Genomic DNA, 25,883 nt, shown 5'->3' on the forward strand with positions numbered 1-25,883 from the left:
TATTCTAAATCGATGCCCCTCTATTCTGAGGTTGCGTCCTCTGGTCCTAGACCCTCTAAACATAGAAAACATCCTCTCCACATCCACTCCATCCAGGCCTTTCAACATTCGATAGGTTTCAATGAGATTCCCCTCATTCTTCTAGGCCAGCAAATCAATCGCTATTCATACGAAAAACCTTCCATTTTCAGAATCATTCTCGTAAACCTCCTCTGAACTGTCTCAAATGTCAGAAGATCCTTTAATATACAATAGACAGTAGGTGCAGGAGTAGGCCATTTGGCCCTTCTAGCCAGCACTGCCATTCACTGTGATCATAGCTGATCATACACAATCAGTACCCTGTTCCTGCCCTCTCCCCATATCCCTTGACCCCGCTATCTATAAGAGCTCTATCTAACTCTCCCTTGAATGCATCCAGAGACTTGGCCTCTACTGCCTTCTGGGGCAGAGCATTCCACATATCCACCACTCTTTGGGTGAAAAAGTTTTTCTGCATCTCTGTTCTAAATGGCCTGCCCCTTATTCTTAAACTGTGACCTCTGGTTCTGGACTCACCCATCAGCGGGAACATGCTTCCTGCCTCCGGCGTGTCCAATCCCTTAATCTTATATGTTTCAATCAGATCCCCTCTCATCCTTTTAAATTCCAGTGTATACAAGCCCAGCCGCTCCAATCTTTCAACATATGACAGTCCCGCCATTCTGGGAATTAACCTTGTGAACCTACGCTGCACTCTCTCAATAGCAAGAATGTCCTTCCTCAAATTTGGAGACCAAAACTGCACGCAATACTCCAGGTGGGGTCTCACCAGGGCCCTGTACAGCTGCAGAAGGACCTCTTTACTCCTATACTCAATTCCTCTTGTTATAAAGGCCAGCATGCCATTAGCTTTCTTCACTGCCTGCTTTGCCTGCTTTACCTGCTTGCTTGCTTTCATTGACTGATGTACAAGAACACCTAGATCTCATTGTACTTCCCCTTTTCTAAACTTGACTCCATTTAGATAGTAATCTGCCTTCCTGTTCTTGCCACCAAAGTGGATAACCTCACATTTATCCACATTAAACTGCATCTGCCATACATTTGCCCTCTCACCCAACCTGTCCAAGTCACCCTGCATTCTCATAACATCCTCCTGACATTTCACACTGCCACCCAGCTTTGTGTCATCGGCAAATTTGCTAATGTTACTTTTAATCCCTTCATCTAAATCATTCACGTATATTGTAAACAGCTGCGGTCCCAGCACCGAATCTTGCGGTACCCCACTGGTCACAGCCTGCCATTCTGAAAGGGACCCGTTAATCACTACTCTTTGTTTCCTGTCAGCCAGCCAATTTTCAATCCATGTCAGTACTCTGCCCCCAATACCATGTGCCCTAATTTTGCCCACTAATCTCCTGTGTGGGACTTTATCAAAAGCTTTCTGGAAGTCCAGGTACACTACATCCACTGGCTCTCCCTTGTCCATTTTCATAGTTACATCCTCAAAAAACTCCAGAAGATTAGTCAAGCATGATTTTCCCTTCATAAATCCATGCTGACTTGGACTGATCCTTTTACTGCTATCCAAATGTGTCGTAATTTCTTCTTTTATAATTGACTCCAGCATCTTACCCACCACTGACGTCAGGCTAACCGGTCTATAATTCCCTGATTTCTCTCTCCCTCCTTTCTTGAAAAGTGGGACAACATTAGCTACCCTGCAATCAGCAGGAACTGCTCCTGAATCTATCGAACATTGGAAAATGATTACCAATGCTTCCACGATCTCTAGAGCCACCTCTTTAAGTACCCTGGGATGCAGACCATCAGGTCCCAGGGACTTATCAGCCTTCAGACTCAACTGTCTATCCAACACCGTTTCTTGCCTAATATAAATTTCCTTCAGTTCATCCTTTACCCTAGTTCCTTTGGCCACTATTATATCTGGGAGATTGTTTGTGTCTTCCCTAGTGAAGACAGATCCAAAGTACCTGCAACTTGTCTGCCATTTCCTTGTTCCCCATATTAAATTCACCCGTTTCTGTCTTCAATGGCCCAATTTTGGTCTTAACTATTTTTTTGCTATTTGCATACCTAAAGAAGCTTTTACTATCCTCCTTTATATTCCTGGCTAGTTTACCTTCGTACCTCATTTTTTCTTGGCGTATTGCCTTTTTTGTTATTTTCTGTTGCTCTTTAAAAGCTTCCCAGTCCTCCGGTTTCCCACTCATCTTTGCTATGTTATACTTCTTCTCTTTTATTTTTATACTGCCCCTTACTTCCCTCGTCAGCAACAGCCGCCCCTTACTCCCCTTAGGATCTTTCTTCCTCTTTGGAATGAACCGATCGCACCTTCTGCATTATTCCCAGAAATACTTGCTATTGTTGTTCCACTGTCTTCCCTGCTAGGGTATTGTTCCATTGAACTTTGGCCAGCTCCTCCCTCATAGCTCCATAGTTCCCTTTGTTCAACTGTAATACTGACACATCCGATTTTCCCTTCTCCTTCTCAAATAGTAGGTTAAAACATATCATATTATGGTCACTACCTCCTAATGGTTCCTTTTTCTCCAGGTCCCTGATCAAATCCGGTTCATTGCACAACACTAAATCTAGAATTGCCTTCTCCCTGGTAGGCTCCAGTACAAGCTGTTCTAAGAATCCATCTCGGAGGCACTCCAGAAACTCCCTTTCTTGGGATCCAGTACCATTCTGATCCTCCCAGTCTACCTGCATGTTGAAATCCCCCATGACAACTGCATGACCTTTGCAACATGCCAATTTTAACTCTTTATTCAACTTGCACCCTACTTCCAGACTGCTGTTTGGGGGCCTGTAGATAACTCCCATTAGGGTCTTTCTACCCTTAGAATTTCTCAATTCTATCCATACTGACTCTACATCCCCTGATTCTATGTCCCCCCTCGCAAGGAACTGAATATCATTCCTCACCAACAGAGCCACCCCACCCCCTCTGCCAGTCAGTTTGTCCTTTCAATAAGATGTATATCCTTGAATATTCATTTCCCAGGCCCTGTCCTCTGTTATTCCCACAACATCGTACTTGCCAATTTCCAACTGAGCCTCAGCTCATCTACTTTATTCCTTATACTTCGTGCATTCATATATAATACTTTTAATTCGGTACTCCCCTCTCCTTTCATATCAATTCCTATTTCACTTGGCCATACTGTATTATCTCTTCTTGAGCTTTCTACTCCATTGATTCTGTTGTCCTTTTTAACTTTTCTTATTTTCACTTTCCCTTTAACTCCATCCTTATATTTCCAGTTCATTCCCTCCCCCCCCCACTACTTAGTTTAAACACATCCGTGTTGCAGTGGCAAACCTGTCTGTCAGAGTGCTGGTCCCCCGCCTATTAAGGTGCAACCTGTCCCTTTTGTACAATTCATTCCTACCCCAAAACAGATCCCAGTGGTCCAAGAATGTAAATCCTTGCTTCCTGCACCAGTTCCTCAGCCACACATTCAGATCCATTATCTCCCTGTTCCATCCCTCTCCAGCAAGAGGAACTGGAAGCAAACCAGAGATAACCACCCTGGAAGTCCTGCTTTTCAGCCTTCTTCCGAGTTCTTTGAAGTCCCGCTGCAGAATGTCCTTTCTCTTCTTCCCGATGTTATTTGTGCCAACATGCACTACCACTTCCGGCTGTTCACCTTCACCCTTGAGGATTCCCTGCAATTGGTCCGTGATATCCTGGATCCTAGCACCAGGGAGGCAACACACTATCCTTAAATCTTGCCTGTTGCCGCAGAAACCCCTTTCTGTATCCTCTTGCTATGGAGTCCCCTACTACCACGGCTCTTCCTGATGTCCGACTCCTCCGCTCTGCTTCTGCACCAATTTTCGGCTCGCAGACCTGTCCGCCTCTCAGACTGGCAGTATCTTCTGTCCTGACAGCTTCCAAGAAGGTGAACCTGTTTACGAGAGGTACATCCCCTGGGGTCTCCTTTACTTCAAGCATCCTTTCCTTCCTCATCGCACCTCCTTTCTCTCTTTCGGTATCCTTGGTGTAATGACCTCACTGCAGGTCCTGTCCAGAAAACTCTCGTTTTCGCGGATAAACCTGAGGTCATCCAGTTCTTTCTTCAGTGCTGCAACATGCTCCTTCAGAAGCTGAATCTGGACACACTTTCCACAGCTGTAGCAGCCGGGGGCACCATCAGTGTCCCTGACCTCCCACATCATGCACGTGGCACACTGAATCAGCTTAGCGGTCATGTCTTCACCCTCTCCAATTCTTTCTTAAATAAGGGGCCCGAAATTGCTCGCAATGCTCCAAGTAAGGCTTCCCAGTGCCTTATCAAACCTCAGCATGGTACCTTTACTTTTCTGGTCCAGTCCTCTCAAAATTAATGCTAACATTACATATGCCTTCCTCACCACCAACTCAACCTGCAAATGAACTTTTAGGGAATCCTGCACAAGGACTCCCAAGTCCCTTTGCACCTCAGATTTTTAAAATTTTCTCCCCATTTAGAATATAGTCTATGCTTTTACTCCTACCAAAGTGCATGACCATACACTTCCTGACACTGTGTTTCATTTGCCACTTCCTTACCTATTCTCTTAATCTGTCCAAGTCCTTCGGCAACCTCCCTGTTTCCTCAACACTACATTCACCTCCATCTATCTTCGTATCATCCACAAACTTAGCCACAAAGCCATCAATTCCATCATCCAAAATATTGACGTACAATGTAAAACTAAGCAGTCCCAGTACCGACCCCACTAGTCACTGCCAGCCAATCAGAAAAGGCTTCCTTTATTCCCACACATTGCCTCCTGCCAATCCGCCAATGTTCTATCCATGCTAGTATCTTTCCTATAACACTATGGGGCTAATCTTGATAAGCAGCCTTATGAGCGGCACCATATCAAAGACCTTCTGAAAATCCATGTAAATAACATGCACTGAGTCTCCTTTGTATATCTTGCCTGTCATTCCCTCAAAGAATTCTAACAGATTTGTCAGGTAAGTATTTCCTTTAAGAAAACTATTCTAACTTTGGCCTATTTTATCATATGTCTCAAAGTACCCCGAAATCTCATCCTTAATAATGGACTTCGACATCTTCCCAACCACTGGTCCCTTCTCACAGGCACATAAGAAAGAAAACACCTCCCCTCATTGGCCAGTGCACATTCCAAAGCCCCCATTATCTCTAGTCATAACCCAAACCCTGCAGCTACAGAGAAACCATTACATTAGCAGTGAAACCTTTCCCAGGGTGTTATACTTTTTAAAGCAAAGTAGATAATTTCACATTTCTTCATATTCTTTTCTATCCATGAAAATTTTTGCCCGCTCACTTACGGTGTTCATCTGCTTTCCAACCATTGTATATCGTGACAAAGCACTCAGTTTCTCCAAATAATCCAAGAATATATATTTTAAATAATATTTGATGCATCAGCACAGGTTCCTGTGACACCCTTTAGTACAACTTACCAACATGCAATGGACCCATTTATTCTGATCCCCTGTTTTCAGTTGGTTAGCCAATTTTTTACTTATGCTATTCGTTACCCTCAAATTCAATAGTTCCCATCATCACGTGCAGCATTTTTTATTTCACACCCTACTGAATTCCATTTAGGACATCCTCAAAGAAATCTAAAAATTTCCCTTTCATAACATTTTCTTGACTCAGCTGAATTATATTATGTTCTTCTAAATATTCTGTATAATAAATTTTAACAAATTTCAGCTGTTGCCTAATAACAGATGTTAGACTACTGATTTACAGGTTTTGCTTTCTGTCTCCTTCCTTTCTTGAAAAGGGGGATTATTTTTACAATTTTTCATCCATTTGGGCCTTGCCAGAATCTAGAAAAATTGGTAAGTTCACAACAAAAGTATCAATTCTTTCTGCAGCCACTTCTTTTAGAATATTTGGATTTTGCAGGCTGCCAGCAACCCAGATTCACTATCAGGCACAGGCAAGGACTCAGGTGAAGTGGCAATGGGAGGATCACAAATGCTGCCACTCCAAGACAGAACAATTGATTTTAGCATCATAGAGCCATTTTCATTCCCTGGGAGAGACAGACAACTCAACCAATTAACCCTCTGCTGGCAGATTGCTGCAGTATAGTGACATATTGAAAGCCCCACTGAACAATAGTATTCAAAGCCATTAGTGTAGCTGGGTGAGGTTAGATGGCTGCAGGGTGAGATTGCATAGCAGTTGTCAGCAGCATTTATCTTTCATTTTATACTGCAACAGAACCTGAGACATTAACCAACAGAGATTGCATCATGATTGAATCCAGAAGAGCTATCCATCACCTCCCAGTTGAAATGACTGCACAAAACACATGCAGCTTCTTTGCAGATCCTGATTTGTTTGATCTTTCATACATTTTTGTAGATGGATCAAACAAACAACCATCTACTTCTCTAGTAGTGACAAGAATTATTAAGTGGCAATTGGCCTCCTTTATTCACTTAACAGAGCCTGCTTTGTGTTGTGAATTCTTGGTTATCTGAATGAAAACAAGCAATATAAGGGGAAAGGGGCAACTAGGAGGTCCAAGCTTCACCGGTGCAACTGGTAAATAGGAATAGATTCAGCAGTTCAATGGCAGATAAAATAATGATGACATCTTCCGATGAGTCAATAAGATGCTGGAAATCCAAAAGTAAAACAGAAACTGCAGGAAACAATAAGCAGTTCAGACAGCATCTATGGCGAGAGGAAACTAGACAACAGAGAACGGTTCAGGCTGATGACCTGCACTGACTGTGTTGCTTTCTCCACAGATGCAGGCTGCGCTGCTGAGCATTCCCAGATATTCTGTTTCTGTTATTAGTTCACACACAGTTAGATTGTTCTTGCCAGTCTGGTTATGCACCGCCCTTTTCTGTAAGAGAGAGGGTATATGAATGTGAGTCTGTCATGGTTGAATAACTGAGCAACATACACAAAATGCTGGAGGAACTCAGGCCAGGCAGCATCTATGGAAAAAAAGTACAGTCGACATTTCAGGCCAAACCCCTCAGTCCTTCAGAAAGGTTTCAGCCCAGGATGTTGACTGTACTGTTTTCCATAGATGCTGCCTGGCCTGCTGAGTTCCGCCAGCATTTTGTGTGTGTCGCTCGGATTTCCAGCATCTGCAGATTTTCTCTTGTTTATGGTTGAATAATTTCTGGCCTATGGATGTAGACATGTGGTTTGCTATAATGCTAAATATATAAGGGTGTAGTGGACCCCTTGGATAACAACTAAAACAATAAATGGCAACCTTGTGCTGCTCTCTCGTATTGCATTCATAATGCCTGCCAGAGATCTTTTTCTCAGTTCTAATATGCATTTCCTATGCTCCAGTATTAAAAAACAAAATGATATAAAGTCAGACACAATATTAATCTACATGATCAGACCGACAAGACCCTATCTACAGTAGGTGTATACCTCCATAATTGAGTAAAAACGCAATCTATTATTTGGTTTTGAAATAACCAAAGTTAGATTGAGTATGGTATGAATTGGTTAACAATTTGAGTATACTGCAATGCTTTCTATAAAGTGGATTGAGTTTTCTTTCGGTTGGGAAACATGAAAGGAAGTCCTTATGTATGGCAAATGCTCTTTGTTAAGAGAACGGGAACACTCGAAAATAATTACACTCGTTATTAGCATGGAACCTTTTTTAAGATTTCTGTTACTACTGTGAACTTCCATTGGAATCAGAAAAGACTTACTGGTTTTCTTACAGTAATAACAAAATATCTTATTTTGTACTCTTTATTTTATACATCTACTTCCGCTGCAGTTTCACTGAACTTTCCAGTGGTGCTGTCCCACATTCTTTAAGAATATTGACCTCTAACGGCGTTGGTAGGTTAAAGCGTTATTCCACAAATTACTAAAACATGACATCTGCATTTTATGTTCTTCAGATTTCTGTACTGATCCTTTGGCTTTTTTTTTTAAAATGTACGCATCAACGTTGTGCATTCCTACAGCAATTATGACACATCAGTGATCTAATCCTTTGGTAAATGTGCTGTTCAGCATCAGGTCCTTTTGTTTCTAACGTAGAACAGACAATGGTGTAGACAGAATTGCAGCAATGGCGATGTATTTCGTGGGAGGCGACCCTGGCGTTGCAGGGATGTTGCAGGGTTCCTTAGCTCGTTATTGGCCACTGAGTTTTATCTCCCAGGAGACTGACGCAATCCGTCTCTGAAATCAACCTGTTCGAGGCGTTGATCAGCTGATACAGTGAAATAGTATAAAAGAGCAGCCGGCACCATCTCACTGCCTTCTCCAACCAGATTCAGCAGCCGAAAATTCTAATCAGTCGCAGCAAGAAGCCAGCAGCGTGAGAATGAGAGAAATCGTCCACATTCAGGCCGGTCAATGTGGCAACCAGATCGGTGCTAAGGTAAATGATATTGCTGTTACAAGTGTGGAATTAGTAAATTACAATAAATTGCGATATGTGCTCAATAACTTTTTCATTGAAAGAAAAAAAGTAGTTATCTAAATTTAACTAATTTGTCATTTAATTGTTGCTTTATTGTAAGGTAGGTTTAATTAACATTTCTTTATCATTAGTAAACGAAATTGTGCTCAATGTGGAAAGTATGTCTTTTCTGTTTTCCTTTTATTCATGCAGTTCATCCTTCCTGTAAACACCATGAATTGCGGTATTTTATTTGGTTCTTTGTTAGAATTTTTTTACTTAGCATCGGCAAGTTTTGTTGTGGAGTCTGCCTGCTGGCTGCTTCTCGGTGAGACGCATGCTCTGCAGACAGCCACGCCCGAGACTGCAGATACGAGAGGGAGAAAGTGATTAGCTCAGCCCTGCCGCACTGTCCGAGCACAGCACCGCCGCAGGCACCCCTGTATTTGCATGAAGTCAGCGCCTGCAGGGTGGAGCCACGATTTCAATAATGGAAAAAAACAAAGCCTCAGTGTTTGAAATCAATGTCATATTCACGGAGCGACCAAATGATTATGAATAACCTTAGTAGGGGGGCTTTGTCGTCTTGTTTCACCCATAATCCGCGGTCGTTTTTTTTATTGAGAACATTCTTAAACGATTCAGTAAACCTGCAATACAAGTGATGACATACTAAGTAATTCTTGGTGATGGTTCATATATTTGAAAGGTGATTACCAAATGGACTTGCTTAGTCCTAATCCGTTATCTGGAGAATCTGTTAATCTTGCCAAATAAATCAAAGTTTAACGAAATGGCAATGGAATAGAAACGTGATCTGAATAAAGGTTAATTCATGGGCGGGGAAAAGCACAACCATGGATAGAGATAGAATAATTATTCTAACTTGGTGGTCGTGACGACGTCATACATACAAGAACGCCAAGACATACCAAGATGAAAGTAAAATCTGGCGAGCATTCAATGGGCAGGGTGGTAGAAATGTGGTCATTTTTATTCAATCGCTGTCTGGCGAAAAGGACACGGGTGGTACGTGATGAGGCTCACAATACAGTGGTCTCGGAACCCATTGCCTTTTGGGGGGGGGGGGGGTTCTTCGCCGAGCACAAAAGTCGGAATTAAACGGGTGTGGTTATTTTAACGTAATCAGGAAAACTGCCCTAATTAAATGCCACGCTGGGACACAAAGGAGTTCCTTCTTTCTCTGTAGGGATTCGTAAATCGATATGACATTTTCAACGATTGGCGCAGCTATGGGTAAAATGGTTCCCTTTGGCTGCGTACACAGAATAAATTATATGTATTACTGCAAAACACTAAACCTGAAATAACACATTGCGCAAGGCAACCCAGAATAAAACAAATTCATATCTGTTCAAATGCCTTCAAACACTATGCATTTTCAACTAACGTAATTTTAGTTATACTGGAGGATTGCAATAGGCTGAAAACTATTATTCTCCTATCAGATGTCAGTAAATGCACAATGTGCGGTTTTAATACTTGCGACGGCTGAGCGCGCTCCATGATGTGCCACGGGAAGAACTGTTCAGCTGACAAATATCCTAATGCACGATGCGTGTCTCTGATCTTGGCTTGTCTACACGGTCTGCCTCAGACCAGTGATCTGCGCAAAATGGCTAAAGGCTAATCTTTTTAATAATTGCAGACCTAAGAATCCTGAATCACTTTATGCTCATCAACACAAGGGTTAAAAAAAAATTAACTGGACGAACTCGGCGAGTCCAGCAGCGTATGTGTATCTGTGCATGGGGGGGGGGGGGGGGGGGGGGGGGGAAGGAGAAACAGTCAACAGTTTGGGTGTAGGGCGTGCAGGAAATCTCTGATAAGAAGAGAGGGAGAGGGGCAAGACGGGTGTGATGGCGATGGGGTGGATTGAGAGGCGGAGATGGTGAGTAGGTGAGGGGGGTGGGATGGAGCTGGGAGACAGAAGCACATTAGGTAATAGGTGACAGCCAGGACTAAATGAAAGAAAATAGAGCCTGGTGGGGGAGGGGGAGGTGAAAGTCGAGACAAAGAATGGGGGAGGAGGTGATAAGTAGAGACACAAAGGATACTAATCAGGTTCCAGCACTGGTAAGGATAGTGAAAATGCTAACATTTTATGGGAAAGATGAGCAAATGGAACTGTTGCGGGAGGTTGAAATGAATGGGTAATAAGTGGGAGGGGGACAAAAATAAGGAGAAAGAGCAGGAAGCATGGGATAACAATAATAGAATTATTATTTTAGCTTGCATTGCACCTTACCCTGACCGTGGAGAAGGCCATGGATGGACTGATCAAATGGGAAGGGAATTGGCTTGAAACCAGGAGCTTGAATGACCTTCCAGATAAGAGTGCTAATGCTTTTCAAACCAGTCACCAAGTCTGCACACTGAATCTAATATACAAGATTGGAGGAGATGCCCAAAAACCTTCCCCTCCGCTGGAAGGGCAGTTAGGACTCTACATAGTAATGAGCAGGGATGTATACGAACAAATGTTGCACCTCCTGTGGTTACAGGAAAGGGTGTATATTTTGCAATAGTAATGTGGAAACAATAATTCCTGCGAAAACAATGATTTAGTTATGGTCTGGATGGAACAAACAATTAAAGACAGATTTCTGCTTCTCCAATGACTTCAACTAATCATTCCAAAAAACGTTATATTTAAACTTAAAGTTGTGATACTCTCCTCTGTGCATCTATAGAAGCTTGTCAATGTTTTCGGAGACATCCTGAATGTATTAAAGTAGAGGCTATCGTGCTTTCTTTGTGATGACACTTAATGTGCTGATCAGGTATTCTGATATGTTAACACCAAGGAATTCAAAACCGCTGTCCATCACCTCAGTTCCCCTAATGAGGACTGGCTCGTGAACCTCTGGCTTCTTTCTCCTACAGTTGATAATTAGTTCTTCAGTTTTGCTGACTTGAGAGGTTATTGTGGCAGATTTTTAATCTCCTTCCTATATGCTGATTCATCACATCCTTTGATTTGGTCAACAACAGTGAAGTCGCCAGCAAATTTAAATACAGCACTGGAGTTGTACTTAACCACACAATCATAAGCATGAAGTGAATAGCTCAGTGATGCACTTTTGCTGATGGTGATTGTAGAGATGCTATTGTCAATCATACTGAAGTCTGCCAGTGAAGAAATTGAGGATCCAGTGCACAGGGAGGTTTTCTGGCCCAGGTCTTGGAGCTTAGAGATTAGTTGAGGGGATGATAGTGTTGAATGCTGAGCTGTTGTCAATGAAGAGCATCCAAGTCTGCCAGAGCATGGCATTTGCTGTCACCTATTGATCACTTTACCAACTGTTCACCTTGGTTCATTTTAGTCTTAAACTCCAATAAAGTCAGTTCATATTATTAAGATATAGTACAATAGGATAAAACATATTTTAATAAATAAATAGAAATTCTATAGCTCCTTTCATTGTCAAAGCGATTCAATTAAATATTGGGATCCATAGCTATTTATGTTGGAAAATATTGCAGCCAACTGGCATGCAATAATGTCCAATGAGAAACGATGAATGTTAACTAATCAGATAATAAATGTTTTGATGGTCATAATTATTTCATTAGTAAATTTATCAGATATTTAGGCTGTTTACTTTGTCACATTGGTAATAAAAATCTAATAAATGTCCCACATGGAAGAAACTGGCAATTGCTATAATTTATATTTATGAAAAGCGAATAGGTAGTTGGCATAGTTGCATATTATCCTGACTTAGAAAGGTACCTTACTACGGTTCTTGGGTCAAAATCCTAGAACTCCTTAACTAATAGCTCTGTATTTTCAAAACACTAACTCCAGTAGTATGAGGACAGTTCACACTTCAAATTAGAAATGGAAGGAGGGGATAATAAAAGAGCACTTTTATTTCCATTACCAAACATACAATGAACTCTAGCCATTTGTTCCAATTTGAACCAAGTGCTGGAGGCTTTGCAATGGTAGAAACTGGATTTATATAAATTTTATAGCCTTTCCTTAGTTTAACTACTTGTGAATCTTGGGGTTAAATGGACAGTGCATTGGGCCAGATAATCCTTGTTTTAGAAAAGATTAAATTTATGCCAGCAGGGAAAGTTGAAAAAATTTACTGGCCAAAATCACTTTAATATTGCATCTGCTGCTACCAGAAGATTACATATGAATCCATTAGATGCTAGGAACCAGCTGGGTCTAGATGAATAATAGAACTAGAAGGAGACACGAGTGTTAGATTACATCCTTTTTATTCTCTGGAGATCTAGAGAAATTAAACCAGTTCTGTGTCTGCCAGCTGGTGCTGAAAAACTAGCAAGTTTATGATGGATGAGACAGAAGGAAATTCAGATTTATTGCACAGCTGACTGCTTCTTCTTAATTAACTAACCCAAGAAGATGCAATGTACATCTACAGATTCGATTCAAACACACACATCTTTTTAAAAAAGGCTGGGACTAAACTAAAGTAAGTTAATGCATGTATTTTCAGTACCATGATCAGCTACTTTAAATGTAGGACCTCATACAGGGCAACATTTAAACCAAATTCATTTATTCATCCTTTTGAAATGTGGTAATCTTTGTATAACCTTTCAATGCATATATTGTGATTTGAGGGGTAAAAGTGTATTTCTCAATCCTTGGAAGTCCTAGAAAATAAAGTTATCTATCCTTCACTGTCCAATTTTAAAAAAAAGAAACATTTTGTCCTAATTTGAAAAATGCAAAAGTAGTTGTTACTGATTTCTTAATTTGTTGGTTTAAATGTCTAATTATCACTGATTAATATTCAACCTCTAGTGGGGGAAAAAATCTATTTTTCCATTACGATTGTATCGTGATTTATTTTTAAAATCTATTTCATAGACAGCACATTTTTGATGCACAATCATGTATAACAGATACTTATATGGCCTATCAGACAGAATTTAAGATGTGTATTCTGCTTGCATATAAAATAGTCAAATTATTTTTCTGACTTCTAGTATAGATAATTAGTGATCTTGTTTGATAAAATTTAATCCTCACAGATGTCATTCTGAGCACAAAGATGAACATGGAATGCCATGGGGAGATTGGAGATGATGATGTGCAAATTATATTCATACTTCCATACATGGTACTTAATACTTTTTGCAATTTTGCTTATATTTTATCATCTTTAGTTCTGGGAAGTCATCAGTGATGAGCATGGGATTGACCCCAGTGGGAATTATATGGGCGACTCAGACCTGCAGCTGGAGAGGATTAGTGTCTACTACAATGAAGCTTCTTGTAAGTAATATAAACCAACATGAAGTTGAGATTTGATATATATCAGAATTGGGTATATTAAGCATTTAGAAACATGGAAAACCTACAGCACAGTTCAGGCCTATTTATATTGACATTGTCCAGGCTAATTGGATTTTAAATTTTTTTCTAAGTGTATAGCATTTGGTTCAAACCATCAAAACAACATACAGGACAAAAATAGGTTCTTTAAACCACAATGATCCTTATGACCATCAAGCACCCATTTAACCTATTCCTACGCATCCCCATATTTCTATCAGTTTCCCAGGATTCTAGCAACCCCAACATACTAGGGACAACTTACGGTAGCTAATTAAATTATGAACCACATATTTGGAAAGAGAGACAATGCTGGAGCATGTGGGAGAAACCCAAGCAGTCATGGACAGAATGTGGACTCTATTCAAGGTCAGTACTGAACCTGGGTTGCTGAAAATGTTAGCCAGTTGCTTCACTATGCTGAATTCTAAATAATAATTTAATACATCAGGTATTAAACATGCAAATATTCAATTGCATATTTAGGAGTAAGGTTGCAAAGAATCCTCCTAAAGTAAATTCATCATGTCTAAACCATAAACCATTTTAAACAGCAGCTTGGCATTGCCTCATCACTATTTCTTGAATAAATCATTTAACCTTTCTGAAGTTTTTTGGGATATTTAGTGTAATTTATTTCTATGAAATTACTGAATTTCAAATTACTGTAGGACAGCACATCTATTAGAAATAAATATTGGATTATGTAAGATTAGGGATATATATTGGTGCAACACAGAGTCCACTTGTGGGCCAATGGTGATAGTGCCAAGAAAATGTGGGTTGGTCTTCCAATTTTAGTATGGCAAGTTTGAAATAATTGCTTGCCATAATTTGAGCAAAAATATTAGATTTGTATGCTCTCTTTGCAGCTCTTAAGTATGTACCCAGAGCCATCCTAGTGGATTTGGAACCAGGCACAATGGACAGTGTTCGATCAGGGCCTTTTGGACATCTCTTCAGACCAGACAATTTTATTTTTGGTAAGTTGACTTAGCAGGAACAGATAATAAACAGATCCAATTTTCCAAAAATAAGATTAGAGTTAATGCACAATTTTATATTTTGCTGCTAGAAATCTATCATTGTTTCTATTTGTTTCCAAGGTGGTAAATAAAGGCAAATAAAATTTCTAATGACCTGCAATCTAATAGAATAAGGTTTTGAGCATATTTCAGAGGCTAGGGCTAATTTTCAGGCTTTTGGGTGGCTGCTTAAAATAAGCATTGGATCTCTTGCAAAAGGTTCAATATCAGTTTTGTGTTATTCCCAGTAATAAAGAATGAATTGAGAGAAAACAAGGCATTGTCACTAATCGTTTCTGCATTATGGCCACGACACTCCTAGAAGGGGAGTCATTTCTGTACTGTCTTGTCACTGCCACTTCATTTTGTTAGCTTGGTTTTTCAGATTCTGCCATCTTTTCCAAACTCTCTCTTTAGTTTAACAAAAAAAAAAATGATGACAATGTAAAGAATTATATATATCAAGCTTCTTTAACTCAAATTAACAATTTTATGTCCAAATTTTAATCTACAAAGTTCTGTTTTGATTTTTGGACAACTCTGGCTCATTTCCGGCCATTCCAGACTTGGGGATGATACATGCTGCTTTTTGCTCTGCCCCTTGCCATTCCCAGCAATGGTCTTTACCACATTATTATCTGATTCTGCAGGTTGGCCACTTTCTAGCCCCATCCTGGATATCCAGAGAGTACACTTGGGCTGTAGAACTTTACTCCCAATTTTATCTTTTTTACTTTAATTCAAATATCTGCAGCCTGTTTAAATATTGGCTCAGATCTTTTTCTCCATATGAGTCATTTAGACTGTTTCCAAATATGCAATGTGATAAATTGGCTAACATAATAATGCTGAGCCTATGGAAATACTTGGTCTTTGTAATCAATTAAGAGGGAAAATTAGTTATTATGATAGAAACAACCTACATCTACTGATCAGCTTGTTTTGTCAATGGTGATCCACCACAGTTGACAAATTTATACAGCTATTTATCAATGTAAACATAGATGTAAGAAGTTATAATAATGTGATTAAAATATAACTCTGGTAAAATCAATTTAACTTGCATCTGCCCAATGGTGCATTCTCTAATCTGTATAATTCAATGTCAGTTGAATACTACATTTGATTTTCACTTCTATTTACAGATCTTGAATATGATATGTATTATATATTTCATGGTGTTATCGTATACATAAAATCATTGGAAGAAATTCATTTATTGTTATATAATGAACAGAGTAAGATAGCAAATTTGATATTCTCTCCTTTGATTCATACCATAGTCTCTGAAGTGATACCAAAAATTGAATGTTCTTATCATAAAAATCAGATTAAGTGGCTTTATCTTAATTTACTTTTTTTCAGGAAAACATTTCCAGAATATGCAATTGCAGAAATTATTTCTGCTCATGTACACCATGAATATCAGTCATCATTTATTTTATTTTCTCATTATAGGGCAAAGTGGAGCTGGAAACAACTGGGCAAAGGGGCATTACACAGAAGGTGCAGAGCTTGTAGACTCTGTCCTTGATGTGGTGAGAAAAGAATGTGAAAATTGTGACTGTTTGCAAGGTTTTCAGCTTACGCACTCTCTGGGTGGAGGTACAGGTTCTGGCATGGGAACCCTGCTTATTAGCAAAGTACGAGAAGAATATCCTGACCGAATCATGAATACTTTCAGTGTTGTTCCTTCTCCAAAAGTCTCTGACACAGTGGTAGAGCCATACAATGCCACCCTCTCCATCCACCAGCTTGTGGAAAATACTGATGAAACCTACTGCATAGATAATGAAGCTCTCTATGACATCTGCTTCCGGACCCTCAAACTTGCAACACCCACTTACGGAGACCTCAACCATTTGGTATCAGCTACCATGAGTGGGGTCACCACTTCCCTGAGATTTCCAGGACAGCTTAATGCTGATTTGAGAAAGCTTGCAGTGAACATGGTACCTTTCCCTCGACTCCATTTCTTTATGCCAGGATTTGCTCCGCTTACTGCCCGAGGAAGCCAACAGTATAGGGCATTAACCGTCCCAGAACTCACTCAGCAAATGTTTGATGCCAAAAATATGATGGCTGCTTGTGATCCCCGTCATGGTAGGTACCTGACAGTGGCCACAGTCTTCAGGGGAAAGATGTCCATGAAGGAAGTTGATGAGCAGATGTTAGCTATCCAGAGCAAGAACAGCAGCTACTTTGTGGAATGGATTCCCAACAATGTTAAAGTGGCTGTTTGTGATATTCCACCTCGTGGACTCAAGATGTCCTCCACTTTCATTGGCAACAGTACTGCAATTCAGGAGCTTTTCAAGCGGATCTCAGAGCAGTTCACAGCTATGTTCCGCAGGAAGGCATTCTTGCACTGGTACACTGGTGAAGGTATGGATGAAATGGAGTTTACTGAAGCAGAGAGTAACATGAATGACCTGGTGTCTGAATACCAACAGTACCAAGATGCTACAGCTGATGAAGAAGGGGAGATGTACGAGGATGATGAAGAAGAATCTGAAGCACATGGTCCAAAATGAAATGTGAATCATTCATGTCCATTGAGAGGATTTGAAAACAGTTTACCCTAGATCTTCACATCAGGCTTTTACTTGTCTTTATTACGAGTTAGCTCAGTTACAGTGCCTTGTAAAAGTATTCAGTCCCCAACCCTTTGTTAACATAAATGAGTATTACAACCAGGGATCTTGATCAGTTTAACTGAGAATATTTATTTGTGAATCACATGCTCCTTTCCCCCCCCCCCCCACAGAGCCCAAAATCAAGGAAAATTATAAAGCATGACAAACTAAAAATTAAAACCCAGGGATGTCCGTAGTTCAAAAGTATTCATCCCCTTTGCTCAGTACTTAGTTGAACCACCTCTCGCAGCTACAGTGGTGCTAGAAAGTTTGAACTGTGTAGAATTCTCTGCATTTTTGCATAAATGTGACCTTCATCCAAGTCCTAAAACTAGATAAAGAGAACCCAATTCAATAAATAACACAAAAACATCATACTTGTCCATTTATTTATTGAGAAAAATGATTCAATATTATATGTATTGGGAAAAAGTATGGGAACCTTTGTTTTCAGTAACTGGTGTGACCCCCCGCCCCCCCCCCCCCACAGCAACCAAATGTTTCCAGTAACTGTTGATAAGTCCTGCACATCAGCTTGGGAGAATTTTAAGCCATTCCTCCTTACAAAACTGCTTCAACTCTGGGATGTTGGTGAACTGCTTGCTTCAGGTCTTTTCACAACATTTCTACAAGATTAAGTTTGGGACTTTGATTCAGTTGTTCCAAAATGTGAAACCTCTTCTACTTCAATCATTCTTTGGTAGACTGACTTGTGTGTTTAGGTTCATTGTCTTGCTGCAAGACCCACTTTCTGTTGAGCTTCAGTTCACAGATGGATACCCTGACATTCTTCCATAGTATTTGCTGATAGAATTCAGAATTCATGGTTCTAGCAATGATGGCAAACCATCTTGGTCCCAAGGCAGCAAACCATGATACTGCCACCACCATGTTTCACAGATGGGATGAGGTTCTTGTGCTGGAACACAGTGTTTGCTTTTTGCCAGACATAATGCTTCACATTTAAGCTAATTTGGACTCATCTGTGAACAGAACATTCTTCCAATGGCCTTCTGGCTTTTCACATTGTCTTTAGCAAACTTTAGACAGGCAGCAATGCTCTTCTTGGAGAGTAGTGTCTTTCTCCTTGCAATCCTGCTATGCACATCATTGTTTGAGTGTTTGTCTGAGGGTAAGCTCATGAACACTGGCATCAGCCATGACAAGAGAGGCTTGTAGCTCCTTATACATGTTACCCTGGGGTTCTTTGTGACCTGCTGGTGTATTACACACCTCGCCATTGGAGTGATTTTATTTTTTTGTTGTTGGTCGACCACTCCTGGGCAGAGTAACAAGAGTGTTGAATTTCCTCCACTGGTACACCATCTGTCTGACTGTGGATTGGTGGAGCCGAAACTCTTCAGAAATGGTTTTGTATGCTTTTACAGCCTGGTGGAAATATCTGACTCTAATTTCCTCTCTAACTGAAATGATAATCCTAGAGGTTCAACAAATACATATAACATTGGATCATTTTCCTCAAATAAATGAAAAAGTATAATGCTTTTTGTGTTATTTATTTAACTGGGTTCTCTTTATCTAGTTTCAGGACTTGCGTGAAGACCTGATCACATTTTAAGGTTATATTTATGCAGAAACAGAGAAAATTCTAAAGGGCTTACAAACTTTTTTTTAGCACCACTGTATTACAGCCTGTAGCCTTTTTGTACAAGTATCTATTACTGTAGCTTTGCACAACGTGATTGTAAAGTGGAAGCTGGTTCACAGGTTTGGTGAGTGAGACAGAAAACACTGACTGCAAATCCAAAAATAAAACGACCAAACATTTAAGTCCCCTAAGTTGCACAAACTGCAGAACTAAATATTCAACAGATATTTTGCAGAAAGTGCGTACAGGACATACCTTCCCAGTGGTTCTCTGAGGTATGCATTGGGAACAAAGGAAAAGAGAGTGAATCTCTTGCATGTTATTCCTGTATCACCAAGGTGCTTGAGACTGGACTCTAGGTGTCGTGGTGTGTAAGCCAATGAATGGGAAGAGTGGCTGTAGTTCTTAAATGCACCAATCAACAGTCAATACAGTGGAAGCGGCATTTGAATGGCAAATAAACCATGCCTCCACACTACAGTGATGGAGCAAGATTTGCCCAACCCCCTTGCAACACTGCTGAAGATGTGCCAGGTCAGATGGGGAGTGGCAGTGGACAACAATCCTGACATCTTCCTAGAGATGCTTGTTCAGATTAAAGGCGGGAGTCTTCACTGGGTCATTCAAAGACATCAAGTTTTCTTCATTTGAAGTCAATCCATGGTTGCTCTGGCAGCGTGCTTTGTGTAGTTGTCCTGCAGAAAGACTAACTTCCTCCCCAGTTTAATCTTTGTGGCTGAAGCCAGCAGATTTTTATCTAGTATCTCTTTGTATTTGTCAGCATTCATCTTCCCAGCATTCCTGACCAGATTTCTAGTCCCTGCTGCTGAAGAGCATCCCCATTGCATGATTCTACCTCCACCGTACTTTACAGTAAGGGATGGTGCTATCTGGCTGATGCACAGTATTAGATTTACGCCATACATGCCACATAGTGTTGAAGCCAAATGTGTTCCACTTTAGTCTCATTCGACCACAAGACCTTCTCCACATATTTACAGTACCTTAGTGGCACTTTGCAAAGTCTTTATGGGCAAGGATATATTTAGCCAGGACTACTACTTTGCCATTCTTCCATAAATCCCCATTTTGTGCAAGGCCTTAGAGTTTCTGGAACCATGAACTTCATGTCCAGTGTAGCCACTGGCTTGTGCAGCTCATTTAGAGTACTGTGGTGTCACAGTAGTCTCTCTTACAAGTGCCATTCTTCTCTGGAGAGGGACGGTCTGACATAGGCAGTGTGGCTGGTTTGATATTTTTTCTGCTTTGTCACAATGGACTGCGCTGAGATCCAAGGTACGTTCTGTGCCTTTGAGATGGTCTTGTACCCTTCCCCTGATTTGTGGTTCTTTATTATTTCCCTAACTTGTCTTGAATGCTCTTATGTCCTCAATGTGGCTTGGTCTGTTGAAAATATTCCATACTGTTGGATCTTAGAGAGGGGGTATTCTTATGAATTCATTAAGGACTATTTTCTACATCAACAAATTGGGCAAATTAGTAAGGTAATATATTGGTTGCACCTAAGGAAAGTTAGTGTAGTAATTATAAAGGGGATGAATACTTTTTCAGCTTCAATTGTGGTTTTTAATTTTTAGTAAATTATTGACAGATTTAGGAAATTTTCTCTTGATTTAATGCACAATGTTTTGTAGATTAGCTCAAAAAATTCTACTTCAATATATTTTAAATTTAGAAAATGAGACAATAAAATGAAGAGTTGTGGGGACTGAATAATTTTTCAAGGCACTGTATAGATTACTTGCTTCCAGCTAGCCTTATCCTGTTATCCTCTTTACTCTCAGTATTGGTCACCAACCAACTGTATAAGTTCTGGATATTTAAAACTCCAACTTTATTTTAATAACATGAATTCCTAATTTTATTTTTTAACTGTTTTGCCAGTTAATTTTTGAATATTTAATAAATTATTGCTGTGAAACCTTTTCTGATGTTGTGCATTTAACACAAATTTGTGTAACTTGGATGTTTTCCCATTTATTTAGATTGAAAGAAATCAACATATATGACAAATGACACATTTTCAGTATTTCACCTATCTATAGACCAGACAATAAAGACATATCATAAAAATATACATGCATACAAAAATAAACCTGTTCCAGTACCCCAGAGTGCTTTGAGCATAATAGGAATGTTCAATATTAACATTACAGCAAGGCACTAAATCTTTGAAAAAGTGTGAAGTCTTATTCCCTAATTACCTAAAATTCTAACTCCCAACTCTGTCTAAGCCTTAAAGATGCCTTACATTCATGTGAACTGTAACCTTCATTCCTATAGCTACTATTCATTAAATTCAATTATTGTTCTTCCCCACTGCTTTCCATTCCCAAGATCTTTCATATCCTGAACAGCTGGCAAATTTGAAATGTGACTGCACCCAGATAAATTTAAAAATATCATTGACAAATCTAAGGGCAACAGGTAGTTAAACCAAGGCAATTAACTCAAACATTCAGATTTCTCTGCAAGATGCAAAGATGTTGCTGCTGTCTAAGTTCTCACACACTGGACGATGCTTGTACCCCTAGAACAGCTGACAAATCCATCCCAGCAGTCTCACTTTAGGGTTAGGGTTATTTACAGGCCATACATAAATTTGGCATTTGTAACCTGTACAAGACTTGTACTTAAGAGTTTCATTAGTTCTACAATATTATAAATGCTGTTCCATATTTTAAGTCATATCCCCTCCTTCAAGTCTACAAAAGGAAGTAACATTTGCTATGACCTGTCCTTTGAAAAATCATTAAATCACTGCTTCCTATACCTGTGCCCATTTTTCCATCCTCATGCTGATCATCTTCAGTCACATTTCTAGAAATGCATTCTTGCTTAAATCAGAAGGCTGAAGAGTTCAGAATACAACAGACATGCCAGCCTGAGCTTACATGATTAAATTTATCAATAATACTTTCTCTTCTCAAATAGCTGTAAACAATCCCAATGCACATATGAGCAGAGATGTTCTCATCCATATCCCTGTCAACAATTATCCTTAAAATATCACAGACAAAACTGTCTAATGATTATCGATACCATCCATGTACAACCTGTAGAAAGGCCCCCACATTACCACAATGAATACTTGTGTAAAGTCATGCTGAGTTACTTGAATAAAAATAAAGTGCTACAAGAAAAGTATCACTTCTCTGCACTCAACCTGATTTTTTAAAAAAATGAAATAGTTTATGTACTAAGGAGTACAATGTTTATTTCTGGGTTCCAACATTAATCACCTTTTTGAACCACTATGTGCCATAAAGACTTGCAATCTTCCTTGACTAACAAATGACAATGATGAGGCTATCCAATAGACCATTGAAAATGTTGACCAGGTAGTCCACTTGGAGGCGACTCTCTAGGGTCCCTCCTAACCTTGGATACGTGATGGCCTCGGGAATTCCCAAATAGTTTCACATGCAAATTTTTGATCTGAAATTGTCAATAACAAATCTTTGCAGTCATTTAATTCTTCCAGCAGTCTACAATTCATCATCAGAAGCATCACCCTTTGTCAAAATACATCTGAACTCTAAAACTGATTTTCTTGACTGCTCAATCCAGCACACCATCTGGGATTAATCATAAAGCTTTTCCCACCAGAGTCATGATTGTTTAATATACTTAAGTGCAAAGGAGAATGAAGTAATTGTTACTCCAGATCCAATGCACAAAAAAAACAATAAGATAAAGAACACAATAAATATAAATACATAAGATAGCTTATATACATAGATTGATTGTATGACCATAAAGTGACGCTAGGTCCAGGAGTGTCTGTACATAAGCTGACAGACAGGAAATGATAAAAGTAGTGGTAGTGGGGTGTGTGATGGCGTGGTTAATAAGTGGAGGTGTTGAACAACCTTACTGATTGGGGGAAGAAACTTTTTGAATCTGGTGGTCCTGCTGTGAATACTACAAAGCATGCTCCCTAATAGGAATGGACAGTCCATGAACAGGATGGATGGGATTCCTCATGATATTGCTGGCCTTTTTTCAGTACCTTTCTGTATTTAAGTCCTTGATTGTAGGTAGGTAGTGTCTGTGATATATTGGACGGTTTTGTCGTTGTAGAGCCTTCCTGTATGCCACAGGCAGTTTCTGAACCATGCGGCATGATAGTATGCTCTCTGGTGCACATCTGTGTAATAAGTCATGAATATTGATATGCATAGTCCTGCTTTCTTCAGTCTCCTCAGAAAGTAGAGGCATTGAAGGATGCGTTCTGGGACCATGAGAGGTTGTGCGAGATGTGTACACCTAGGAGCTTGAAACATCTCATAGGTTCCACTGCTGTGCGGCCAGTGTAAAGAGGGTGTGAGTTATGCACGTTCTTCTGAAGTTGGTAACCATTGTTATCATTGAGGAAGAGGTTATTTGTCTAGCAGCAATCCTTAAGCTGTTTCACCTCCAAACTGAGGTGCAAGCCTTAAGCTGTTTCACTGCCACTGAGGCTGTCTACAAGAAGGGTCAGAGCCGTCCTCCTGAGGAGAATGAGGTCCTTTAACATCTGCTGGACGATGCTGAGGATGTTCTACGAGGCTGTGGTGGCCAGTGCTATCATGTTTGCTGTTGTGTGCTGGGGCAGTAGGCTGAGGGTAGCAGACATCAACAGAGTCAACAAACTCATTCGTAAGACCAGGGATGTTGTGGGGGTGGAACTGGACTCTCTGATGGTGGTGTCTGAAAAGAGGATGCTGTCCAAGTTGCATGCCATCTTGGACAATGTCTCCCATCCACTCCATAATGTACTGGGTAGGCACAGGAGTACATTCAGCCTGAGACTCATTCCACCAAGATGTAACACTGAGCGTCATAGGACTTCATTCCTACCTGTGGCCATCAAACTTTACAACTCATCCCTCGGAGTGTCAGACACCCTGAGCCAATAGGCTGGTCCAGGACTTATTTCCACTTGACATGATTAACTTATTATTATTATTTAATTATATATGGTTTTATATTGCTATATCTCTACATTATTCTTGGTTGGTGCGACTGTAACGAAATCCAATTTCCCTCGGGATCAATAAAGTATGTCTGTCTGTCTGTACCTGTCTCATCACTGTTTGTTATGAACCCCACTACTGTTGCGTCATCTTCAAATCTGACAATGTAATTACTCAGGTGTTTGGCCGTATGGTCGTGTGTGAGCAGAGTGTACAGCAATAGGCTCAGCACACAGCCCTGGTTGGGGGGCGGAGTGGTGCTATTTGTGTTGAGGATGATTTGGAGGGAGGAGCAGTTGTGCATCCTGACTATGTGAGGTCTGTTCATTAGGAAGTTCAACCCAATTGCACAGTGGTGCATTGAGACCGAAGAGTAGGAGTTTGTTCACCAAGGTCTGTGGTACAATAGTGTTGAATGCTGAAGGGAAATCCAGAAACAGCATTCTGACATAAACATCCTTGTTTTCTAGGTGTGTCAGGGTCAGTCGCATGATAGGTGCTATGACATCAGTAAACATATTGGTGAGTGTCCAGTCTGGCAGAAGTGGAGTCTTAGATATGTGCCATTACCAGCCGTTCAAAGCGCTTTGTGCTGATTGGCTTTGGTGCCACTGGGCAGTAGCCATTTGGTTCTGAAGATGTAAGAGTTCGTTGGTACAAGGATGACGGTGACTGATTTGAAGCTTGTGGGGACAGCAGCTTGAATGAGTGAAGTGCTGATGTCTGTGAAGATGTCAAGTGAGCCAGTATGCACACTCCCTGAGTATTCAGCCTGTGATGTTACCTGGCCTGGCAGCCTTATGGGCTTGACTCTCTGCAGAGTCCTTCTCATGTCTGCTACTGTTACAGACAGTGGCTACTCACCTGGAAGAGAGGTAGCTTTCGTGGCTGGCATTGTGTTGTATGTCTCAAAAGCATGCATAAAGGTTGTTTAGAGCATTGAAGAGGGGCACATCACTGATACAGTTGACACTTTTTCCTTGAGCAGTTAGCAATGCTCTTCATATCCAGCCACATACACCGGCGAGCTTTATCAGACAGGTACTCCTGAATATTTTTATGTGAAGGTGGTCTTTGCCCTCTTAATCCTAAGGTGAGGTTCCTCTTGGCTGGTCAGAGAACTGCTCTATTTCCAGACTTAAAGGCAGTGTCCTGGGCTTTTAGTAGGGAGGCATCTCTGCATTCACTCATGGCTTCTGGTTGGGCCGTGAGATGTCTGTCCTTGAGGTACAACATTGTCTACACACTTACTGACGTGGCCAGTGACAGATGAGGCATATTCCTCAACGTCTGTGACATTTGTAACTGCCTACATGAACATCTGCCAGTTAGTCCGTTCAAAACAGTTGCAATTACCTTCTGTGGCTTCAGGGAACTTATCGAAGGAAGCCTGATGATTGGAACTGTTCCATGGGCTGGAACAGTGTACAAGTGTGACAGGGATGACTAATGAGGCAATTTGATATCCCATACTCAGAAAGCTTTGATTGTCATTTGATAGCTCATTGCTGTCAATTGCCTTTTTTTAAGCTTCTCTGATAAACATTTAAAAACTGTTCAAAATTAAAATTAAAAAGCATTACACTTACACAAAATACTTTTAACTACAAGAAAAAGGTTTTTATAATGAAGTTAAATAAACAAACCATTACACCCACTTATCTTTTTTTACTGAAAGTTGGTCAGTCCAATGAATTGGGTTGTGCTATCTGTGGGGCCAGATATAAAAGCATCTGTCTTCAATACATTTGTGCCCTGACATATCAGAGTCTATTGGAAGTGTAAGCATGCAAGATGAGTTGACCCTTGAGGGGAACATGACCTGAGGCTCTCCACCAACCTACCACCCAGAGAGAAGGGCATTTC

The 25,883-nt window shown here is 40.4% G+C and overlaps 2 protein-coding genes across 11 annotated transcripts in view; one reads left to right on the plus strand and one right to left on the minus strand.

The window, feature by feature from the left end:
* The window catches only part of LOC132406918 (uncharacterized), a 128,701-nt gene that overhangs the window by 96,233 nt on the left and 6,585 nt on the right, over positions 1–25,883 (minus strand). The window contains exon 1 of one of the 10 annotated variants that reach the window (XM_059993049.1): positions 9,928–10,108. The exons of 8 other annotated variants lie outside the window; for them this stretch is intronic. In XM_059993049.1, the coding sequence (XP_059849032.1) occupies positions 9,928–9,951 (24 nt within the window). In that variant the 5' untranslated portion in view covers positions 9,952–10,108. Of the gene's footprint in view, positions 1–7,746; positions 8,399–9,927; positions 10,109–25,883 lie in introns of those variants that run through there. One more of the 10 variants, XR_009516309.1, reaches the window with a different exon arrangement.
* On the plus strand, positions 8,272–24,034 carry LOC132406917 (tubulin beta-3 chain). Its single transcript, XM_059993045.1, has 4 exons — positions 8,272–8,403; positions 13,600–13,708; positions 14,641–14,751; positions 16,252–24,034. The coding sequence occupies exons 1-4, from the start codon at positions 8,347–8,349 to the stop codon at positions 17,325–17,327; spliced, it is 1,353 nt and encodes a 450-aa protein (XP_059849028.1). The 5' UTR covers positions 8,272–8,346; the 3' UTR covers positions 17,328–24,034.

Source organism: Hypanus sabinus, chromosome 17, assembly GCF_030144855.1.
Source record: "Hypanus sabinus isolate sHypSab1 chromosome 17, sHypSab1.hap1, whole genome shotgun sequence".
Classification (NCBI taxonomy): Eukaryota; Metazoa; Chordata; class Chondrichthyes; order Myliobatiformes; family Dasyatidae; genus Hypanus; species Hypanus sabinus.

Coding starts and splice junctions, on each gene's coding strand:
- LOC132406917 (XM_059993045.1), top strand. CDS start 8,347: ATGAGAGAAATCGTCCACATTCAGGCCGGTCAATGTGGCAACCAGATC. Junction 8,404..13,599: donor GCAACCAGATCGGTGCTAAG/GTAAATGATATT, acceptor TATCATCTTTAG/TTCTGGGAAGTCATCAGTGA. Junction 13,709..14,640: donor CTACTACAATGAAGCTTCTT/GTAAGTAATATA, acceptor CTCTCTTTGCAG/CTCTTAAGTATGTACCCAGA.